Consider the following 23,099-nt stretch of genomic DNA (forward strand, 5'->3'; position numbering starts at 1 on the left):
GTCGACCAGGAAAGATTAAAGATAATAATACTTAGCCTCGACGTTACTGAAGGAGTGGAAGCGGTATTGTAATTGGTGTGTGTCTCTTGACCTTGTGTCTGTCTGTCTGTCTGTCTGCATATTTTTGTCAAGAGCCATACTTTGCTTATCTTAATGTGATGGGAATACAAGTGAAGACACTGGGTGATCAACCAATAAGGACACAGCAAGTGGGATGCCGTAGAAGTTATTTGCCACAGGTTCTTTTGCATGTGCCATACCGCAGGATGAAAACACCGCCAAACAGGTGGATGTACACCTCGAACCGGTGTTCTGAACTATTCAGCGAGTGTTACACCATAGGGGTCGCATGACAGATTCAGTACTCAAGGTGAGTAGCCGCAAAACGCCTGGATAACAAATCAAGGCCCTTGAAACTTAGTCAGTCCGAAAAGAACCTCGATTCGTGCCAGGTGGGCAGTAATGGCGGCGCCCACGTCTGACGTCACCCACAGCTAGCATCACGTGTTCATCAATGACGCTAGGCAATCATTAAAACGTCACTCTTAATATCTTCCTAACTTTAAAAATACACCTGAATGGCCGAATGCGAAGAGGATATAAATCACAATTTATACGGAAGGGGATGAAAAAACGTAAAATATTTATGAATTCCCTCACCGTTCGCACAACTCCGGAAACTCCTGGTTTGGCTCATGACCAAACTTGGTGGACCAAATGTCCTGTATGCGCAAGTTTCCAAGCTCGTGGGATTGGTGTATTCGCGCGAATCAATTACACACCTGTGCGGCTACACCTGGCTGCGATTTGCATTTAATACCGTTTATACCGGCACGGGATTTTCTTTTCTTTTTAAAGTTGTTGCTTTTAAGCCGGTTTCAGCAAATTCATTTGAATCGTCGTCGACTGAACGAATCTAAATTTATTTATTTATTTACATACATATAAATATATATATATATATACAGTATATATATTTATTTATTTTTGGTTGTCCTTTTCCTTTGTATATTCAATGACGGATATTGGACAGTGTGTGGACGAAGAGGCGCAATGCCTGGTTTCCGAACCTCTATCTACACCTCCTCTCACCTCCAACAACGTGAAGGTCTGAGTTGTGTTTTTGGACTTCTGGGAGAATAATGGAGCGAAGCTGTAGGGTTGGAGTTGTTGTTTAAAAAACGAAAGTATTGTGTGTGGGATTTTAAATTGGGGAGTAAGCTACTGTATAAGGCATGGGTCGCCATTTAATTGGAGGTGGTGGATTCGGGAGAGTTTGTATTGAAGATTGGAGGTGACATGTGATTGTTTGATTATAATTACTAGCAGAGTAACCGCCCTATGGGCGACCTTGTTTGAAACATGAAGAATGTTCTTTTTATGCGTACCTTTATTTGGGTGGTGTATAGGAAACTAACCTCCCTCAATCACTCCCGAAAATAAAATAAAATAACCCGTGTTACGTGCATGAAGCAAAAAACATGCCTACTACTAATAATTCAAAACACCTTGCTGTATTGGAAAATGTGGGGACAGGAGTTACTGACTAAAGGGTGCGGCCTTGTAATACCCTCGCCCACCTGAAGGTGGCACTACACGGTACACATTTACATAGAGAATCTGCGTCGTCCCCCTTAAGTCCCACTCCCAAAACCACTGGCAAAGATAAAACACCTCTACATACTAATTGGGGCTGTGCTGATCCTGTGTAGCAAGTCGATGTAATCGGGCCACAAATGTAAGAGTAGCGTGACACACAAACACCGGTCCGTGAATTATACTATCGTAAGGATTATTATCTACTATTGTGTGTGTGTGTGTGTGTGTGTGTGTGTGTGTGTGTGTGTGTGTGTGTGTGTGTGTGTGTGTGTGTGTGTGTGTGTGTGTGTGTGTGTGTGTGTGTGTGTGTGTGTGTGTGTGTGTGTGTGTGTGTGTGTGTGTGTGTGTGTGTGTGTGTGTGTGTGTGTGTGTGTGTCGGTCGCCATTTTTCTCAGAGATGGCTGAACGGATCTTCGTCAAACTTTCAGAGGTTCATCAGTGAGTGCCTGGGAGTTTTTAAGGCAAAAATAAATAAATTGAAAAAAAGTAAATTCGCTATGTAAATGTTTACCATGTAGTGCCACCTGGTGATGGTGGCAGAGGGTATTACAATTTCCTTTTTTCCTGGGCAACACAGGTTATAGGGTATTACAATGACCTTTTTTTTTTTCACCTGGGCAACACTGAGGTTAAAGCACTTTGCACGGGTAATTTTTTTTTTCCTTCTCATCCCCCCTCCCCCAAAAACGGAGGGGCCTGTCAAAGCCACCACCCAAAATATGTATATGTAGTACATCTCTCACCTCCCTCTCCCATTCCTCCCCCTTCCACTCCCCCCCCCCCCCCCCCCACCACTCCCTTCCTCACCCCTCCCTCCTCCTCCTTCCACCTTCTCCCCTCCTCCCCCCTCACCCTGCTCCTCCCCCCTCACCCTGCTCCTCCCCCCCTCACCCTGCACCTCCTCCTCACCCTGCACCTCCCCCCCTCACCCTGCTCCTCCCCCCCCATCCCCCCTGCCCGGTACTCCTGCTAGTTATTAATAATTATGCAGTTTCTCTAACTGTTGTAAAGTTTGAAGCCTGGTGTTGGCTTAGCGGTTAGGGTGCCGGTTTGGGATCCTAGGATCCTGGGTTCGAATCCTGGTCGATCGCTGATTTAACGCCAGGGGGGTTGACTCAGCCTGTCATCCCTCCGAGGTCGGCAAAATGGGTATACCCGCTTGCTGGTAATTCCAAATTGAGTACCAGCTCACTGGTAATTCCCTGTGTGTTGCAAAAAGGTGACTAACAGGGTTGGCGACAGGAAGGGCATCCGGCCATAAAACATTGCTTCAAAAAAGGGGACCACGGTGCCCAAAAAAAGGCCAACCCCCACGGAGTGGGGAAAAATGGCCCCTAAAGGTGGTTGTAAAGTTTCAATTTTAATCATTCTATTAACTGGGCTGACAGGATGGGTGAGAGATATCCAGTCCTGGTTGGCTTGCTTTTCGGTTGCAGAAACCTCTTGAGAATGTGCACTTTAAAAACTCGTTGCTCACCAAAGATGATGTATTTTGCTTTTGATTCCCTTGCATTGTGTTCTCTATGCTCGTGTATGAATGAAAGGTGTGCCATGCAGGATGTTGGGGGAAATTCCGAGCGCAAGGACTGGCCTGATGCTTTGCGGGTGTACCTCCGAATCAGGCCGTTGTCCCCCGAAGAGGTTGCCGGTGGAGAGGACAAGGTAGGAGTGTTTGCATGAATGAGGTATGGCCTTCTAACCAATTAACATTGCAGCAACTTGTGGTTATTAGCCCACGCATGCGACACAAAAATCCGGCTTAAGAAATTGTTTCGTGTCCGTCCATCCGTCTGTCTTATGAGTTTATGATCGAGGAACAACTTATTGAACGTTTTATTTTGATCACCAATCACAACATGAATAGGAAGGAAAGGATTGCCATTTACAAAAAAATTACCAAATTACATTGCAAATACAAATTAAATTAATTATTAAAATTAATTGATTAATTAATTAATTAATTATTAATTATTAATTATTATTTATTAATTATTAAAATTACAAATTGCATTTACCAAACCAAAATTTTCCATTTACCAAACTCTGACTCTGACTCTGAAGTTTTCGGAATCGCACCGAATTTTCGGTGTTGTGCAGCTAACCAACCTCATAACCGATTATACATTATTTTCTATCTCATTTCAAGGTCAGTAACCTTCGTTTTGCCATTTCCGGGCCTGTCCTGTCCGGGCCTGCTTCGGTTATAGTCCGCCCTTTTGTCATTGAATACCGCTCGTTCGTGAACCATCGTCGTCTCCTGACTTGTATTTACACACCTTTAAATCTTAATTTCAATTGAATTATGTACGAGCACAGTCAGGGTGAAGAACAGGCAACCTATATGCCGATTGGTCTATTGTGGTTGGTAAGGCCTCCATCTCTTAAAGTGCAACTCATCGTCATCTTATTACAGTATATAGGTGTGATGTACACACTGATGTACACACTGATGTACACACTGATGTGTGATGTATAAGACTGCTTCAGCAGCGCAAAACTTCCGGGTTTTTTGAAACAATCTTTAAAATCATTATTTTATTAAAATTGAAGTATAAACTTGAACACTACGTGGGGTACGTAGAACACTACGTGATCTATGCAACAAATCGTGTTCTATGAACTGTCTAGTAGTGTAGTTACCCTGCGCGCGCAAAGCGAAAAGTGGGGTTAAGCATTCATGTGCGTACGTGTGCCGTGTCTGCATTTTAAAAATTCATTTTCTCGGCAACCGTTTGTCCGATTGACATGAAATTTTCACCATGGGAGGGCCTCCTCCTGTAGAATATTTTAATGATTATTATGACGTTATAGGTCACGTGGTACAGGTGCCATCTTGGAAAAACTTCGTACCTCTATAGCTCTGAAACCACTCCATGGAAAATATTGAGACTTGGCTCATTGTCAAGTACTCCCCATGGGGAATAAGATATGTTAATGATGATGTCATCGGTGCCTTCGTTATGACATCATAATTCGACAAATACAACGCATCCATCCGATCATAATTATTAATCTTTTTCAGCAACTGTTGGTCTGATGGACAAAACATTTTCACCGTAGGAGCGCCTCCCCCTTTCGAATATTTTAATGATAATCATGACGTCATAGGTCATCTTCGAAAAACCGAAAAATGTTGCACCTCTATATCTCCAAAACCGCTGCATTGAAAAAATTGAAACGTGGCTCATTGTAAATAACTCAATATGGGGAATAGTTGTTGTTAACGATGACGTCATTTGTGCCGTAATTATGACGTCATAATTCGACAGGGACAACGCTTATTCTGATCAGTTTGAAATGTATTGAGCGTGATCTATGCAACAATTATATTGGTGAATATAAATTTATGATGTCATCGCTCACGTAGTCTGGTGGCGATATTGGATCAAAGAAAAGAAATGTTCAAAAACATAAGAGTTGGCTCGCAATAAGTTGACCGCAGGGTAAGTATTCTATGAATGCCATCTAGTTTATATTCTGCAGTTTGGTTAAAATTTGCAACCACTCAGCAAGGTCAATTGCAAGTTTTCTACCTTTTATGACAGTTTGTACTTCAATTTTCTTTTCCTTTCTCTCTCTCTCTCTCTCTCTCTCTCTCTCTCTCTCTCTCTCTCTCTCTCTCTCTCTCTCTGTCTCTCTGTCTCTCTGTCTCTCTGTCTCTCTGTCTCTCTGTCTCTCTGTCTGTCTGTCTGTGTCTCTCTTTCTTTTCACGTGTGTATGTCTGTCTCACACAAAACTTCTCTGTTCTACACTCTAGCGACTTGTATGTTTTGAACCTAAATCGAATATTGTGCAAAACTCCAGTGTATTTTTTATTTATTGCATGTTTGACGTTTAGTATAAAATCTTGATCACAGATAAATAAATACCAAGTTTAAATTTTTATGCCTCCACCCCCGAAGGTGGCCGAAGGCATTGTTTTTGGGTTGTCCGTCCGTCTGTACGGACTAAACCTCGTTTTTCTCAGCAACCACATGGCTGATTGAGATGAAACTTTCAGGGTATGAGGGACACCCATGCACAATGTTTTTCATGATAATTGTGACGTCATATTTCACGTAAGGCAGCCATCTGGGATTAAACACAAATAATTAAAATTTTATTTCTCGGAAACCGCTGAATGGAAAAATTTTAAACTTGGCACATTGTCAAGTACTCTCGATGGGGAACAAATACCTGATAATGACGACATCATAGGTGAAGTGGCATACCAGGCAAAAATGTTTTAATCGAATTCCTTATCCTAAAAATCTGAAATTGCATGCACATGATCTATGACCCATTTGTATTGAAATATTAGATTTATGACATCATAGGTCACATGATTTGGCAGCCATATTGGATTTAACCTAAAACCTTAAAAAAAACATCTCCCAAACCACCAAATCGATTGACTCAAAACTTTACGTGCGTCATTGACCAAGAATGGCGATTAAAATATGATCGCAAAACGTCATTGGTCACATGGTGTGTCAGCCATATTGGATTGAAGGGAAATATTAAATAATTATCTCTTAAACCGCTTACCCTATCGAAGCTAAACTTTACAAATATCATCTAACACCATTGTTGCATATTATTTGAAAATGATGATGTCGTAGGTCACTTGGTTTGGCAGCCATCTTGGATAGAAAAATGAACCTTATCGGATCAACACGAAACTTCACAAACGTGATCCCTGAAACATACATATGCAGAGTGTACATTTTTAAAGGTCATATCTCACGTGGTGTGGCAGCCATATTAGCTTGAAAGCCAATATTTAAAAATAAAATCCTTTTTCTGAAACAGCTTCACCGATCGATATGAAAACAGCTGAAGGGATTTAAATCAAACTCGTTTATTTTTAGGATGGTGAACGAGGGCATCTACCCATTGTGGGACTATGCGGAGGCATATTGGCGACAGTCGTATTGCTCTGGTTTTTATATAAAAGAAATTTGGGGAAATTCACTTTCACTTTTCATTCTTTATTTATTTTCCTCCCTACATTTATTTTACCATGTTGTTGTTGGTTTTGTTGTTGAGGTATTTTTTTTCCTTCTCTGAGATAGGGTTCGATTGATAGTGGGACAAGAATTGGGCACAACTGGCAAGGGAATACTGGAAGCACTGTAGGGAAAAGGTCGGAAAGAATGTTCTCTGGAAGGCGGTTCCATAGATGAAAGAAACGAGCAATAAAGGATACCATGGAATTTTAACGTTTGGAATGTATCACAATCAGCTTGTTGTTTAAATACTTTTACATTCAAAAATAAATAAATGTTTCATCTTGGGATATTGTGAGTATCTCTAACGTTTTCATTGCAACACAAAATAGAATCTTAATTGTTAAACTAAATGCAGGAGCAAAATTGTGTAACTTTTTATAAATGTATGCATTTTTTTATTTTGGGTTGAGCTGAAATCAGTGTTTATGGGGCAGAAACGATTAAAACTGATATAAATGTGAAGAGATCATAAGTTATTGCATACTAGACAGCATGGACATGTGTAGGATTGGGCATGAGGTTTTGATGAGCGGACTGATTGAAATTCTCTTGAGATCATGGCTTCTTGGGGGTAAAGAAGTGTTGTCCCAAAGTTGGGAAAAGCGGTTAAGCAGCTTGAACAGCATGAACTTTGATAAACCGAGGCGATTCTCAAATGAACATGAGACGACTTGGGCAGGATTTGAGAGTGGGATGGGTAAGGCTTTCACAATGCTCGAGAAAATGTGTACAAACTGATAATCTTGTCGAGGTAAGCAAGTCTACCTTTCATATCATTGATGTTCGTCCTCTGTCTAATCATGATATCGTCCTTGCCTGATTATGCCTGTTAACCTGTGGTGTATGCAGCGTTGCGTGCGCATAGATGATGAACGTACGGTCGAGATCACAGCCCCACTGGGTATGGCACGTGTTACAGGGCATTCTGTGCAGCGGTTCACTTTTGCGCAGGTATGTGTGGTAGATTAGGTGCAGACTGGGATGAAGCAAACTTTTTGTTGGTGGGGCAAAAAGAGCAATGAAGGTGTTTGCCAATGAGGTTCATTTATCTGTAGCTGTCGTGAAATGGATTTTGTCACACCTGGTATAGATAGGTATGTAAAAATTACATGCACATTTGGTGCTCAGTTTTGACATTCTGCACTCATTTTCTACATACATTATATCGATGCACATTTTGGATATGGATATACAATACTGCTTCCTCAGGTGAGAGGGCCTGGCATTTTCATTTATTTTTTCTCAGCAGCCAGCTTTGGAATTACTTTACTGATGCAAATAACATACAATACATTTAATTATTTTCGAAACTAGCACTTTTAAGTTTATATGTTAAAGATTGAGAAAACTTGTTATCTTGATGCTTAATAAGTTATCATATAAAGTGATGTATGATTTAAGTTATTAGTTTGTTTTAATACTTTAAATAAAAGTAAGAATTTAATTAGTTTGGTTAAGGATATTGCATTGCTGTGTTGCCTGACTGTCTGGACACAATTTTGAGGATGTGGGTCCATTGATGTTGAGTAATCTAATGATGTGGACCTGTGGCCAAGGTTGTGGATCCACCGTTTGGAGAGGTTCTGGGCTGAAAAGATCGAAACCTCAATGAAAATCGGTGCCCAGCTGATGATCCGGGCAGTTGGGAAATCGGTCAATTGCTTATAAGTTAAGGATATAACTTCAAATAGAATAGCTTTTGCAAGTACTTAGAAGTACATAATATATGTATGTGTGTTTGTATATATGCATTGTGTTTATATATATGCATTGTGTTTATATATATATATATGTATGTATATATATATATCTCTCTCTCTATATATATATATATATATATATATATATATATATATCTCTCTCTCTATGTATATATATATATATATATATATATATATATATATATATATATATATATATATATATATATATATATATATATATATATATATATATATATATCTCTCTATATATATATATATATATATATCTCTCTCTCTATATATATATATATATATATCTCTCTCTCTCTCTATATATATATATATATATATATATATATATCTCTCTCTATATATATATATATATATCTCTCTCTCTCTCTCTATATATATATATATATATATATATATATATATATATATATATATATATATATATATATATATATATATATATATATATATATCTCTCTCTATATATATATATATCTCTCTCTCTCTATATATATATATCTCTCTCTCTCTATATATATATATATATATATCTATATATATATATATATATCTCTATATATTTATATAGATATAGATATATATCAGGGGTCACGCTTGATTTCCTTTTTTTGTTTTTCTTTGTGATCCGCTGGGACTTTTTTTTTTTTTTTTTTTTTTTTTGTGTCTTGACCGTATATTTTCTGGTGAATCAATATCCACATTTAAATTACTATTTCTCACGACACCTACAGATCGAATTTCAGTGCTTTTCATACCAGCAACCTCGCAACTCGTAATCACAGAACATTCCCGTCGGTTCAATCATCTACCTACTAATTTGCAGCAAAATAATACGAGGAGAATTTAAATGTTTGAAGAAAAATTTCTTCAAATATTAACTCATTTATTGCGTTTTCCAAAACATCTGTTACCTCTGCACTACTTTCAGCTATTGACGAGATAATTGTAGGCATGAAATGTCGAAAATAGTACTAAAATACCTGTCACTGTAAAACTTGAGTATTTTTATTTGATGAACATTCAGTTTCAAAAAATATTGGGTCAAAATTTGATGTAAATAACAGTGAATTTTCGTGATTAGCATGCGGCTAACAATGTGGTGCATACATATTGCAAGCTCGCGGCCTTGCTTCTATATCCAGAGGCGACGTTAAGGGGAATGCAAGCCAATCTCGGTCTCACATGTGCTGGGGTGTGTTCACTGAGCTGTATATACAACTGGAGCGCAGCCACAGCATGTGCTTGCAGGGCAAGCAGCCACCATGTTGGAATACCCTTCCCTCGCGAGAACACGAGAGGTACAGGCATAGCTGAGAGTGTGATGAGCATGAACGCATATGGACTTTATCGGTTTCCCTTGACCGATTGATTCACATTAATTTTGTTCTTTTGTTTGTTTTCCTTTGGAGCCTTTTCATAGAGCTACAACGGTGACTGACAAAACTATGTCTGATTTTGGAAATTCAGAAGGCGTCAAGTTGAGTTGGTCTGCGAGAATAACTGAGACTCAGTGCCCCAATAAAATTGAATGAAAGTGTGGTGGTGGGGTGTGGACTCTACAAGTTGATAAATTGGCCATAAACTTGCCGCTTCGATTGTCTTTTTTAAGCATTAAGAAGAAAAAGCAATAAGAAACCTGTATAAAGTAAACCACACACACACACACACACACACACACACACACACACACACACACACACACACACACACACACACACATGGATTGGATACTTTGAGACCTGGGAGGGCTACGTTCCACCTTCTGAAACCTGCATATAGAGTTAACGACCGACCCACAGGCATACGCACACATCCGACCAATTGTCACATTGAACGTCACCAGAACTCACTTTTCTGGTTCATTTCTAGCAGAAGGTGTTGCATCTAAGAACAGTCCTTTTGATTGTCGGAAAGTGAATACTAAAAATAGGAAACAATTTGCGAGAGACGAGATACACCCGTTCTCTGCAGGAGGGGCAGGGTCATGTCATTACCTCCTTGTGGGGTATATTGATTACCGTAGATCTTCACTCCGTTCCGTAAGTAAAATTTGCCTTACTGATGTCAGAATTTCTCAATTTCTTTCAGTTTAATGTTAAACAGCATTTAAAGTTTGTGAGGGATGTTGCAGTAGCTCGTGGATAGTGGGAGGTGACGTCACTGCTGGCGGAAAAGGTTGAAGAGCAAGAAGTGGGAGAGGGAGTGCGTGGGCGAGCAATCGGACGAGGGGGGTACTGCCTGTTGAGAGTGTGTGGCGGGTGCTCTGAATCATCCAGCCACTCTCAAGGGTTACCTTTGGAGACGGGACCAGTGTGGACGTGGGAGGAAGCCGGTGGGTGATGACTGCATGGAGTAGGTAGCAGATGCGAGCCATAGGGTGAGACCATGTTGGGCCGAAGAAGGCCGTCCGTTGTTTCCCACGTTTACTGGGATTGCATGGACGACGTTGTGAAAGTATTACTTTCAGAGATTGACCTCAGGGTTCTCTTTTTCCACTAATTTGATTGGTCAACAACGGCTGAAGTAAATCCATTCAGCTAATACCTGCCACAAGCACTACTTGATGGTTGTTCACCCGAACATTCCCATGACAATGAGTAAATAAAGCCAGGTGCCCTTTCCAAAAAATCTGCAGAATCCTTTGAAAAGAAAAGGGCATCGTGTGATCGCAGCCGCACAAAATTGCAGCTCTGTTTGTAATTTTAAGAGCATCATATGCAATAATTAGGTGTTCGGTGCAGATAATAGCTCAGCAGTGATGGGCAAAGTTTTCTTGTAAACATTTCTAGGAGTGCATTCGGCCAGCACTCTTTTCTGGGGGTGTCGGTGCAATCCACTCACTTTTCTTATAAACCTCCCGAACCCCGCCACCTCCAGGTATTTCCACCCTCGGCGAGCCAGCAGGAGTTGTATGATGCCACGATGTGTGACATGGTTCGAGACTTCATGACCGGGACCAACATCTTGATTTTTGCTTATGGCGTGACAAATTCTGGGAAAACGTACACTATTCAAGGTACTCCATGCTTATTATGGTTTTTTTGTGCCTGAAAGTTGTTTATATAGTTGGAACATGATTGTTTGTGCTTACCTTTTATGTGTCTGGTTCTGTTTCGTACCCATTGGAGTAAAGTTTTACTAACTGTGTTCCGTTTGTGGTAAATGTACAACATTCTGCTTTTAAAATACTCGGTGCCACACCGAATGCACGGCAGATTGAGCAACCTTCAAAACTTGTACCTTTCTCCGGGGGAGCATCGTACCCCTCGGACTGCTGAACCGGGTAATGCTGGGATCAGTTCCGATGCAGGGGACATACATGGTAGTAAACTGGATTTGCTTGAGGTTCCAGTTGTTGACAACCTGTTGAGTAAATGCGGATGGAATTGAACGTGTTTTTGTACAACTTGAAGCGTCGTGCTTGGAACATTGTTGGTATTCGGGTTCAGCCAGGTATTAAATGTCTTCAAACAAGAAATCTCCAGCATTATTGACACCTTTTGTTAGTTCAACTATAGGTTTACGTGCAGTCGGTCACCAGACAACTGATCGGCTCATTGTCTTTTTTTCTTTTTTTTCTGTCTATCGGAAACTTGCAGGCCCAGCAAGAGACCCCGGCCTCCTCCCACGTGCCTTGTCCACCTTGTTTTCAGCACTTGCTGGCCGCCACTCTGCGTCCTGTGATTTACGTCCTTGTGGCGCGGGAGAGGTCCGCCAGACAGAGGCGCATGAAGCTCAGCAGGATGTAACTGTTACCAACGAGTTGTTTGGTTCTGAGGTGCGCTATTGTCGTGCTTTTTTTTTTTTTTTTTTTTTTGGCAATTATGGTCATTGAACTCTGGTGAGGAGTGATTTATCAAATGTTACATAGTATAGTAGGTAAGAGTTCAACAACCGATGTATTCTGTTTTTCCAGGTGTTCACTTCCATCGGCTCATTTTGATGTCTGCATCGGGCTTTCTTTGGTGCAATGATACTATTTTGCTTTTAAAACTGGGTTGAACTTTTATGATATCTTAGGATGGAATTGCGATTTTAAAAGCACTCTAATTGCATTTGTTTATCTCTTAATCAGATTGATCCGAGTCTGTCGACGGGATGCAATAGCACACCGACGCTCCTGACAGAGTCCCGTGATATTGGTGAGATTGCTCACTAGTTGCCGTGTTCACATATCCCCATCTTTATTCATTATTATTGGACCCCTTGTCCTCTCATTTTGCCATTTCCGCAACCAATTGTGTCCATGGTCTCTCCACCCGCACCTCCAACCTCCAACCATCTCAAACTTTCTTCCCATACACAAAGATTCAATTTGTTGGACCTCTTATTTCAGATGTGCCAGACTTCAGCCAAATGACTGATTCCTATTTCCTTTTGCCTCTCCCACCCATACTCCAAGCCCCCCAATCCACTCCACAACTGCAGTTTTAACTTGTATAGCTGACCAATGGGGTTTTGTTTTATTAATCTGATTTGTGTGACTGGCACTGAAAACAGCGGGGGTTATGTGGGGAAGCTTTATTCATGGATGGCCAATGGCCATTCTATAATTTTGTTTACATTGATTGTATATTTCAGCACCGTTGTTTACCTTCACTCATTACGAGAAAGCCTAGTTTCTACTTTGACTTACATTTTTTGAGAAACTCGATTGATCACTTTATTTTTTAATGATCATTTTTATTTCTGAAGCAGAAGCAGCATTGCCGGCAAACTGCTCCTTTGCTGTTTGGATTTCCTTCTGTGAGATATATAATGAGACCGTTTACGAGCTTTTGGAAGCACCAGCGAGGCGGGTGGGTGCACGTCGCGTGGGATTACACTTTGCAGAGAACAGGCAAGGCAAGGCATTTCTTAAAGGTAAGACGTATGCTCTGAGGGTGGAGGCACCTGCTCCGCATGGATGTGACCTGATGCATGGTTTGCTTCACTGGTGTTGCAGGCCGTGCATGTACTGCGTACCCTTTTCTATGCGATGCCCTGCCTTCACAGCACCAGTCAAAACGGATCATAGTTTGGGACAGATTCCATCGCATTACTTGTACTTTAACATGCGTCACGAGGACAGACTGGCCATCAAAATTTAATTTGTTGTCTCTGACAATTTGCCAGATTTCATAATTACATATTAGGCCTGCCGGTGCTAGCTCAGTGGGCCAACTCCTGATTTTGTGCTACCCAAGGATTTTGCATGATGGCGGATGCCCAGTCAGAGATTGGCTTTGGAGGCCAACTTTGAAATGTGGTTTACCCAGGAAATATCATGGCTGATGTTGAGACCCAGTTGTGAGTGACTGAACGTCCTTAAGGGGATTGTTAAGATGGGAGGGTTTGCCAGACAGTCGTTTCAGAGAGACAGTGAGATTTGTCTGGACTGAAATAAATATTCCAAGTGTTTGACCAGCTTGTGATTTGGTCAAGGTCCGAAGAGGGAGGAGGCTGCTGTCTGTCTATCTGAATGATGAGGGATGTCATGACATAGGGTGGTCATCAGCAAATAGGTAAAAGGGATTTTCCAGTCGGATCAGATCTGGTCTTTTCCTTTATATGGATCTTTGCAGGACACATTGTAGTGGCCTGGAGGGAAGTGTGCGAAAAAATTACCACATACAAATTACGACGTTAAACGGGGTCAAATCTGCCAGCATTAGTTTGTGGATGTTGAATATCCCACGGTGCCCTTCGTGAAGAGTTGACAAGCTATCGCTGACACGCAGACCAAATTACAAATCTCTGCACTTTCTGTCAAATGTGAGATCTGGCCAGTCAGCTGTTGAAAGACTTGGGCTAGAGTAGTTTCCTGGCATATGCCACAAGGTGCAGTAGTAACCAAACGGGTTAGGTCAAACCTGGGGCACACCTGTGTTGCATGCTTTTTAGTAATTCCCAAATATTCGTTTCTTTAGTTTTTCTGTATCTCTCTTTGTGGGTCAGATGTTCGCTGGGTGAAGGTAAACAGTGCAGCGCAAGCACAGCAATTGGTGATGCTTGGCCAGAAGAATCTGAGTATGGGAAGCACTCGCTTGAACCAGAACTCCAGCCGTGGGTAAGCCCTTCCTAAACTCGTCTCAGACATTTCCAAATTGTCGGTTCAATTTGTCCTGTTTTCTGCATCCTGCTGCTCTCTGAACGTTGATCTTTGATGTCAGGAGTTTTTGCATTCCTGTCTTCATGTTTTCAAATTTGTGAACATTTTCTACATCCTGTTTTTGTCCCCCGTCGCAACGCGGAGCGAAAGGGGGACTATGGTTTTACCCTCTGTCCATGTGTGCGTCCGTGCGTGCTTCTGTCCGTCCGTGCGTGTGTGCACTGCAATATCTTTATAAAAGTAAGCGAAGGACCGAATTCTAATTTGGTGTGTGGGTGCAACTAGGCATATGGAAGACCCCTATTGAAAATTAGGTCGCCACGTCAAAATCCAAGATGGCTGTCACCATATCTAAACCTTGTGAGCGCGATATCTTGAAAAGTAAATGTCTGAACCTTGTGAGCGGAATATCTTGAAAAATAAATGAACTACTAACTTCTAATCCGGTGTGTGGATGTATCTAGGCATAAGGAAGAACTCTATTGAAAATTGGGTCGCCTTGTCAAAATCCAAGATGGCCGCCACCATATATGTCCGATCCTTGTGAGCGGAATATCTTGAAAAATAAACGAACTACTAACTTCTAATCTGGTGTGTGGGTATGTCTCCAAACCACTCGCAAATCTTATCGACTCTTCCATGTTTTCTGCGTCTTCCACTTTGTCAACTCACATCACTTCACGGACGGGGGACCTAGGCGTAACGCTTGTTGTTTTGGTGAATCGGCCAATGTAAGTTGGTCCTAGATAAGCCAATAATGAAAAGAGCTTATTTATAGGTTAGAGCATCGTACAATGTTGCAATCTTTTCAAGGTTCATAATGCGTTCGACCTGCTCTGTGTTGTAATGGGGGTTCTCTTGCAAGAACTCCAATGCAGGAGGCCATTCAGCCCACCAAACGTGTGCTGTGATTGCCAATCTATGGTTGTTTATCCGTGATCTATCCTTAAATGCTGAACATGGCAGTCATTTTTATTTTCTTTCCTTTCATGCAGGCACAGTATTTTCTCTGTACGTTTGCTCCGGATTTCTGAAAATGAACATGGACAAGATGTCACCGTAAGCGAGTGAGTTTTGCTTTTGAAACTACCAATAGCATCCACGTGGCCTTTTCTGCCCAATTAAGCTGCTCTGCCGATTGGCCACGACTGGCTTGTCGCACGCCATAGGTTATGTGCCGGTAAGACAGCCTCGAGGTGTTGAATTCAAATTCAGATACAAATTGTCTACATCCTGGTGTAGAGCTAGAAAATGTCATCTTGTGATCTTGAAATTTAACGTTGGTAAATTGTAACCTGTACAAATAGTTTGCGTCCCCCTTGTAAAAAAAAAAATTTATTGTAATTTTTTCTCTCTCCCTGCAGATTAAACCTGTGTGATCTGGCAGGCTCGGAGTGTCCGAGCCGCTCTGACACGACCGGAGATCGGCTGAAGGAGGGGGGGAATATCAACGCATCCCTCATGACGCTGGGAAAGTGCATTCATGCCTTGAGGAGCAACCAGTTTGGGTGTCTGCAGAGGTCTGGCTTGTCTGATACTTATTCGATCGCACAACAAACGCGTACCATCAAACATGAAACTCACATGTTTTTGGCATGTATTACCAGTGACTCTCCCCATCTCTGCATCAACTCAACTTTTTGTTTTAGTTCGTTCAATTGGCTTCGCTTGTTTACTTGGACTTATCCCTACCTAAGGCGAATTAATGTTGTAACGTCTGTTAGGTTTGTTCCAAGTTTTGAATTGTAAAAAAGAAACTTCCTCTTGTATTCTTTCTTTTAATGACTCTGCAGTATAACTGCAAAGTTTTTCTTGACCTGGGGTTTAAACCCTAAACCATCCTGCGAAATGGTAATCAGTATTTCCCTCTGTTCTCTCCTATCCTTGGCCCCAAACTTCCTTAAATTTTTTCTAATTGCTGTTCTGACACAAATATTTGCTCCTGTAATCATTCCCCACGTCTTGCAGAAAGCTCGGTGACAAATTGTCCGAGTGGCAAGCAGCCCCATTTGCCTACAGCCGATCGCTTTTCTGTAGCGTTTTCATTTTTCTTTAACATTATCTGGGAATTGGAAGGGAGTGTTAGGTGAAGATTACAATCTCATATTCGATCTGTAGGCTGCTTTTCATAGCTCGGCTCTGGTCGCAAAACTAAACTAACAGTCTGTTGCATAGTCGTTCCCCCTTTTTAAAGGCCATTTTCCCTGCTGGAGCGGGGGTTAGCCTTGCGGGTCCCATGACAATCATGGTTCCCTGTTTGAGGCAATGTTTTTATGGCCAGATGCCCTTCCTGACGCCAACCCTTGGTCACGTTCTTACGATGCGCAGGGATACGGTGTACCTATTCTAAGCCGGGGTACACACCGGGATCATTCATCCCAGCAAGCTGGTACTCAATTTGCCGACCTCGGAAGGATGACAGGCTGAGTCAACCCCCCTGGCGTTAATTCAGCGATCCGACCGGGATTCGAACCCAGGATCCTAGGATCCCAAGCCGGCACCCCAACCGCTAAGCCAACACCATGCTATTTCTCATGCACCTGTTAAAAAATATTCCTTCACAGAGGTTTATTATTACACTCCCGTATTTAGATCTCAAGTGAGTATGTTATTTTTCCGCAAGTGATGGAGTAATATGTTTTGTGATTGTCATGCAGGAAATATTTAAATACATGTTTCACTGAATTTCCCTGGGCAATACTGGGTACTTCAGGTAGTGCAGTGGTTCTTAACCTTTTTTGGTGCCCTCACCCCCTTCAGTTCTTAGAATATTTTCTTGCACCCCTTGTCAAAAATGAATGACTTGGTGCAGGTCTTAGAATTAGATTATTAGCACTCCTTTAGTAACTTTGCAATTTAACTGGCAGCTCAGTTAAGAACCACTGAGCTCGTGCCATATTTTTTGTGATTGCATTGTAAATTCTTCTACCTGGCAGAATTTGGTATTACCTGCATTAGGTGTAAAAAGGGGTTGGGAGGGGTTAAATGAACTAAATGGTTATTCTCTACTGTATTTGCCTCGTCATGCCCCCAAAACAGGTTTCGAAAAGTTGTGCCCTTCCGTGAGAGCAAGCTGACCCGTCTCTTCCAAGGTTTCTTCTGCGGGCATGGCCAAGCTTCCATGGTTGTAAACATCAATCCTTGCGCTTCGTATTATGAGAGCCTACACGCCCTCAAATTCTCCTCAGTGGCCAAACAGGTGCTCTGAGATAACGGGGGATTTGGGGTAAGGCATAATAATTGTTTACAGGAATAGAAGAAGCACTATGAAGATGCCGACTTGGTTAATTTTCCATGAAGACAGTTTTTTTACTCAGAATGTACAGCAAATTGGAACAACACTAAAACTACACAAGTGGGGCTCGGATTGAGCTGAACTTCAGAATGCAGTGCATTCCAGATAATGGGACCATTGTTTAAGTTTTTTTCCCCTCTGTTCTATGTACAGTTGAGTTTTGTGAATTTGTGTTGGAATAAAAAAAAAGAAAAGAAAAAAATTAAGGACCCCCGTGGCTTGCGACAGAATCGGTCCACCGCGGTTGTATTAAACGGCCGATTTACCCAATGTAGACGGGTAAACTTGTCTGTACATGTGCAGTCGCGCCATCAAAAGGTTCAATGTGTGGGTGCTGGCACTGCGAAGGGGCAACGTTACCTGGGCACCGATGGCGATTAGTCCGAGCCACCCCAGAAGGTAATTGCGCCCGCTAAGATGGAATACTTGTTCGCCATTCTCCAAGTACCTTGACCTTGTATAGATGAATCGCCTGCTTTTGTAAGCCAATGGGGATACATGTAGCTACATTTGTCTGCGGGGTCGGCCTTCCTCACCGTTGATGTGCATGGGGTGGGATTCGGGGAAATCTGCCCGATTGGACCGCTTCGAAGTTTGTTAATCCCCCACGTGCAATGCTGTAGATATTTGGTTGTATTGCACCAAATAAGTGAATTAAAAGTACAAATTTCATATTTTTATTAGTTTAATTTATTTTTAGGACTTTCATCTTTAAATAACTAAATTAGTTTCGTTTTGCACATACCAGATTTATGCTTTTTAAAGTCGATTTGTTTTTTGTCTTCATATATTTAAATTTGTATTTTTCTGCTGTAACATTTTTTTTTTTTTGAATATAAAGTGTCATGCTGAAGTCTCCAACCACGTCTCTTGCGCAGGTGGTGAGTGTACAGGTATGTCCGAGTCCCACCGTGGGGCTGCGTCTCACGACTCGCGAAATGGCTTTGGTCACCGGATACCCCACACTGCAACATTTAATCGAAAAGGAGGAAGAATCTGAGAATGACAGCATGGTTGAGACGGAGGTTTGTTGACCAAAATGAGCCGAAGATGGTCACTTCTGCAGATCATAATCATCGGTGTCTGTGTAAACTTGATATGCCATCTGACATTCCCTCGATGTTCAATTTCTCAACATCCCGACAATACTGCAGCCTTTTCTGTGATGGCAATGCAATGCTCATCGGTATCTAGTCTTAACTATTTTCTATCAAGGCCCCTAAAAGCCAGATACTGCTTTCTCCAGGATCTCTTGGAGGTGATTGAGGCGTTGAAACGACAACTAATCGATGAGAGGAAGGAAAAAATAATGGCGGATTGGCGAGCAAGACAAGAAGTTGTGCAAGACATGACCAAACAATTTTTGGACCTCGAGAAGTTCTGGAGGTAGGACCAAGTGGAGGGATTCTTCTTTTTCACCCCAAATGATTCACCCCGAAGGTGGCCGGAGGCATGATGTTTTTGGGTTGTTTGTCCGTCCGTCCGTCCGGGCTAAACCTCATTTTTCTCAGCAACCACCTGTCCGATTGAGACGAAACTTTCAGGGTAGGAGTGACACCCATGCAGAATGTTTTTATGATAATTGTGACATCATAGGTCACGTGGTATGGCAGCCATTTTGGATTCAACGCAAATAATTAAAAATTACTTCTCAGAAACCGCTGAATGGAAACATTTGAAACTTGGCACTTTGTCAAGTACTCCCAATGGGGAACAAAAGCATTATTATGATGATGTCATAGGTGAAGTGGTATGCCAGCCAAAAATATTTTAATCGAATTTCTTATCCTAACAATCTGAAATTGCATGCACATGATATATGACCCATTTATATTTAAATATTAAATTTATGGCATCGTAGGTCACATGGTTTGGCAGCCATATTTGATTTAACCTAAAACCATAAAAATAAAAATAAAACTTTCTCCCAAACCACCAAATCGATTGACTCGAAACTTTTTGTCATTGACTACGCGTGGCGATTAAAAGATTATCACAAAAATATCATTGGTCACATGGTTTGGCAGCCATATTGGATTGTAGGAAGATATTAAATAATTATATCTCTGAAACCGCTTACCCTATCAATGCGAAATTTTACAAATACTATCTAACACCATTGCATATAGTTTAAAAATGATGTCATATGTCAGGTGGTTTGGCAGCCATCTTGGATAGAAAAACGAACCTTATCCGATCAACACGAACCTTCACAAACGTGATCCCCCTCCCCATACATATGCAGAGTGTACATTTTTAAAGATCATATGTCACGTGGTGTGGCAGCCATGTGAGCTTGAAAGCCGGTAATTAAAAAAATATCTTCTCTGAAACTGCTTCACCGATCGATGTGAAACCTGTCATGGCTGATGAAAATGTGATGCTTGAAAACAGCTGAAGGGATTTAAATCAAACTTGTTTATTTTTAGGACGGTGAACGAGGGCATCTACCCGTTGTGGGACTATGAGGAGGCATATTGGCGACAGACGCATTGCTCTCGTTAAAAAAATAAATTATTTAGTTGTTTTTTTTTTCCATGAATGGTTGGCCTTCAATGACTATAGCTGTTGTATTTTCATCTTGGCATTGGACTTGACTTCAGATTGATGCATCAAACACAAACTGTCACTTCTGTATCTGAAACTTCTGAACAAGCATCGTCTTTGGTCATGCATTGCAGTGACAAGCTGGAAGAAGAGCGCCAGGCCACGGAGGAGAGGTGGGAGCAGCGGATGGAGCTCTACACAGACGCAATGCGACAGTACGCGGAACGCAAAGCGGCCCGCACTGGGCCAGATGACCATATTGTCACACTTGCTCAACTGCACACAGAGAAAAGCCGCACACTGGTGAGCAATAATTCTCAAGTGAACCTGCTCAATTCACGTTTGTCTTTTTTTTTTTTTTTTGATCTTCGCATTTTAAACCGAGCTGTTTGAGCAGGCACTTGAACAACAGTTGAAAGAGCAACAGGATTTGCTGAAGGAACAAGATAGCCAGCTGGTATCCATGACTGAAGCTCTGGGTCAGACTGAAGCCTCACTGCAAGCTTCCCAGCACGAGTTGGAACAGAAGGCTACAGGCATGGAATAGTTTCAGATGTGATGTCTTTAAGATTTTGATGCCTATTATGTAACATCCATCAGCAAAGGTGTTTGGTTCCACAGTGCCTATGGTGAAACCGTACATTGGTTCTATTAGTTTGTAAGATGGTGTAAGATGGACCTCATTAATTAATAAGATGGTGGGTGTGAATGGTAGTGCCAATGCAAGGGGAGCAAGGGTCGTGATATGGAAGATCTGATTATCATGGAGAGTAAAATGACTGATCGGCCTAGCATTGTCGACTGTAAATCTATGGCATTGTGATCATTTAAGTCGATCTGCTTTTGTATATTGTGATTTGGTTTGGCAGAGCTCGAGAGATACCGGACAGTTTACTGGTCTGAGAGAAGGCTCTCGCGGGATTTCCTGGGAGCTTCCCCAGGCCACCTTGAGATTCAGCAGAAACTAGAGGAGGCCTTAAAGGTAGCTTTTACAAGTGTAATATGGTTTCAGAGGTTGGTATACAGTTCTACATTAAATGTACTGTCCTCAAACGACATGTACAAAATGTCATTTTATGAAAAAGGGAAGGGTTTGTGGAAAACATTAGATGAGCACCAATGGAGGCATGTATCAAACATTTTGCCATCTAGAACGGCACTCGGTAGAGAGCATACCTCCGCCAGGCTTAACAGTTTACGTTTTGTATCCCACTGATAGGCCTGATCTGGATTCTGACCTGAACCAAAATCTAATCGACTTGTTCTTGTCACCTAACCAACTTGTCCACAAAGTTTTGTCCAAATCCATCCACAACTTTTTGAGATATCCTGCTATGTATAGTTTTTGGCCCCCTCTCTCAATGGTGAAGAATCACTTGAAAAATTAAATAATTCTCATATCCGAATCCATATTCAGATCTTCACCAAAGTCGAATCGAATCGTCCTCGTCAGACACCCAACCGGTCCACCAAGTTTCGTCCAAATCCGTCCACATCTTTTTGAGATATCCTGCTATGTATCGTTTTTGGCCTCGTCTCCCAATGGGGAAGAATCACTTAAAAATTTCTAGTATTCGGATCTTCACCAAAATCTACTCATTTCGTCCTTGTCACATACGCTACATCTCTGCCAAATTTTGTCCAAATCCGTCCAAACTTTTTGAGATATTTTGTTCACTAACAGATAGACAGGGGTGAAAACATAACCTCCATCCACCTTTGGTGAAACAAGAAAAAACCTTTGGTTAAAAAGAAGTGAAAAATGATCTTGCAACTTTCCTCACAAATGTAAATTCTTTTATTGGTGCAGGAGGGGGAAGTAAGACGACGTGAAATGCACGAGGCGAATCAGAGTCGAGAAAAAGCAAATGTGCGAGCTGAGTTCGAATCCCTTCATGATGTCGGAGCGCCCCATGTAAGCAACGTTTCCTGCCTGTTCATTCCTACGTCCAATTTCTCTTCGGCAGTGTTCCTGACACTCCAACTTCCTTTTGACTAAACGTTTTCCCAACAGATGCCTGTGAATGCTGAAACAAAACGGTGCCCTCGTTCAATGAAGAAGGCCCTAACCGGGTTGCGCCACTGCTTGGCCGGTGGTCAGACACGTTCTGGGTCTGCTAAAGGCCAAGGCACAAGTCCCACTACTCCCTCTTTCTTGCCCAAGAATAAGAAAACTATGCTGTGATCATGGGGGAGTGTGCGGAGAAGCTCCTATGGTTTGATAGGCCTGACCGAAATAGCATACTTTTCTTTCCTTGCCAATATAATGCACTGAAGCTCCTTGGATAATGAAATTGCTTTAGTCTACTTTTTAAAACTTTTTATATATTTCTAATAAAGTTGATGCTATTTAACTGAGTTGTCTCGGTTGTTTTAATGTCGTTTCCAACCATGCAGGTCGTGGCTTTTTATTTATTTTTTCCTCCAAGCTTCCAAAAGGGAATTAGTGTTGAAGAGGAACTCAGTAACGGAAAAAGGTTTGTTGGTGTTTAATTTTGGCCAATAATGCTAAAATCTGCCAATTGCTTTTGGTAGTTCAACTCTAAAAAAATAATTGTACTTTGATTCAGGAAAGTTGTTTTTAAAGATTGATTAAAAAGTGTAAATTAAACAAGCATTGAGTATTGCGCTGCAATACATGTCCCCTACCGGCAGTCTGTCGTCCGGAAAACTGTTGGAGAAATTCCCAAAGTTCAAAGTGCCGTAACTTTGTCAAAAATGATCGAAACGTCGTGAAGTTCGAACTTGACCTGTAACTTATCATGAGGAAACCGTGTGCCAAGTTTGAAATCATTAGCATCAAGAGTTTAGAAAAAAAAGTCCGGAAAACTGTTCTTTGC

The 23,099-nt window shown here is 41.5% G+C and overlaps 1 protein-coding gene across 1 annotated transcript; it reads left to right on the forward strand.

Moving 5' to 3' along the window:
- The first annotated feature begins 1,012 nt into the window (after window positions 1-1,012).
- On the forward strand, window positions 1,013-22,611 carry LOC137435458 (kinesin-like protein KIF20A). Its single transcript, XM_068129250.2, has 18 exons — window positions 1,013-1,108; window positions 3,157-3,261; window positions 7,440-7,541; window positions 11,204-11,342; window positions 11,926-12,104; window positions 12,402-12,468; window positions 13,022-13,189; window positions 14,264-14,375; window positions 15,413-15,484; window positions 15,782-15,937; window positions 17,457-17,616; window positions 18,591-18,737; window positions 18,959-19,098; window positions 20,394-20,562; window positions 20,657-20,795; window positions 21,129-21,241; window positions 22,070-22,174; window positions 22,274-22,611. Exons 1-18 carry the CDS (start codon window positions 1,016-1,018, stop codon window positions 22,442-22,444), a joined length of 2,337 nt encoding a protein of 778 aa, XP_067985351.2. The 5' UTR covers window positions 1,013-1,015; the 3' UTR covers window positions 22,445-22,611.
- Window positions 22,612-23,099: the final 488 nt, after the last annotated feature.

Source organism: Myxine glutinosa, chromosome 9, assembly GCF_964187855.1.
Source record: "Myxine glutinosa chromosome 9, kmMyxGlut1.1, whole genome shotgun sequence".
NCBI lineage: Eukaryota > Metazoa > Chordata > Myxini > Myxiniformes > Myxinidae > Myxine > Myxine glutinosa.

Bases quoted from the DNA above. Each gene is read 5' to 3' on its own strand.
- LOC137435458 (XM_068129250.2), top strand. From the start codon at position 1,016: ATGACGGATATTGGACAGTGTGTGGACGAAGAGGCGCAATGCCTGGTT. The intron at 11,343-11,925 runs GTACTCCATGCT...GGAAACTTGCAG, and splicing joins GAAAACGTACACTATTCAAG to GCCCAGCAAGAGACCCCGGC. The intron at 18,738-18,958 runs GTTTGTTGACCA...TGCTTTCTCCAG, and splicing joins ACAGCATGGTTGAGACGGAG to GATCTCTTGGAGGTGATTGA.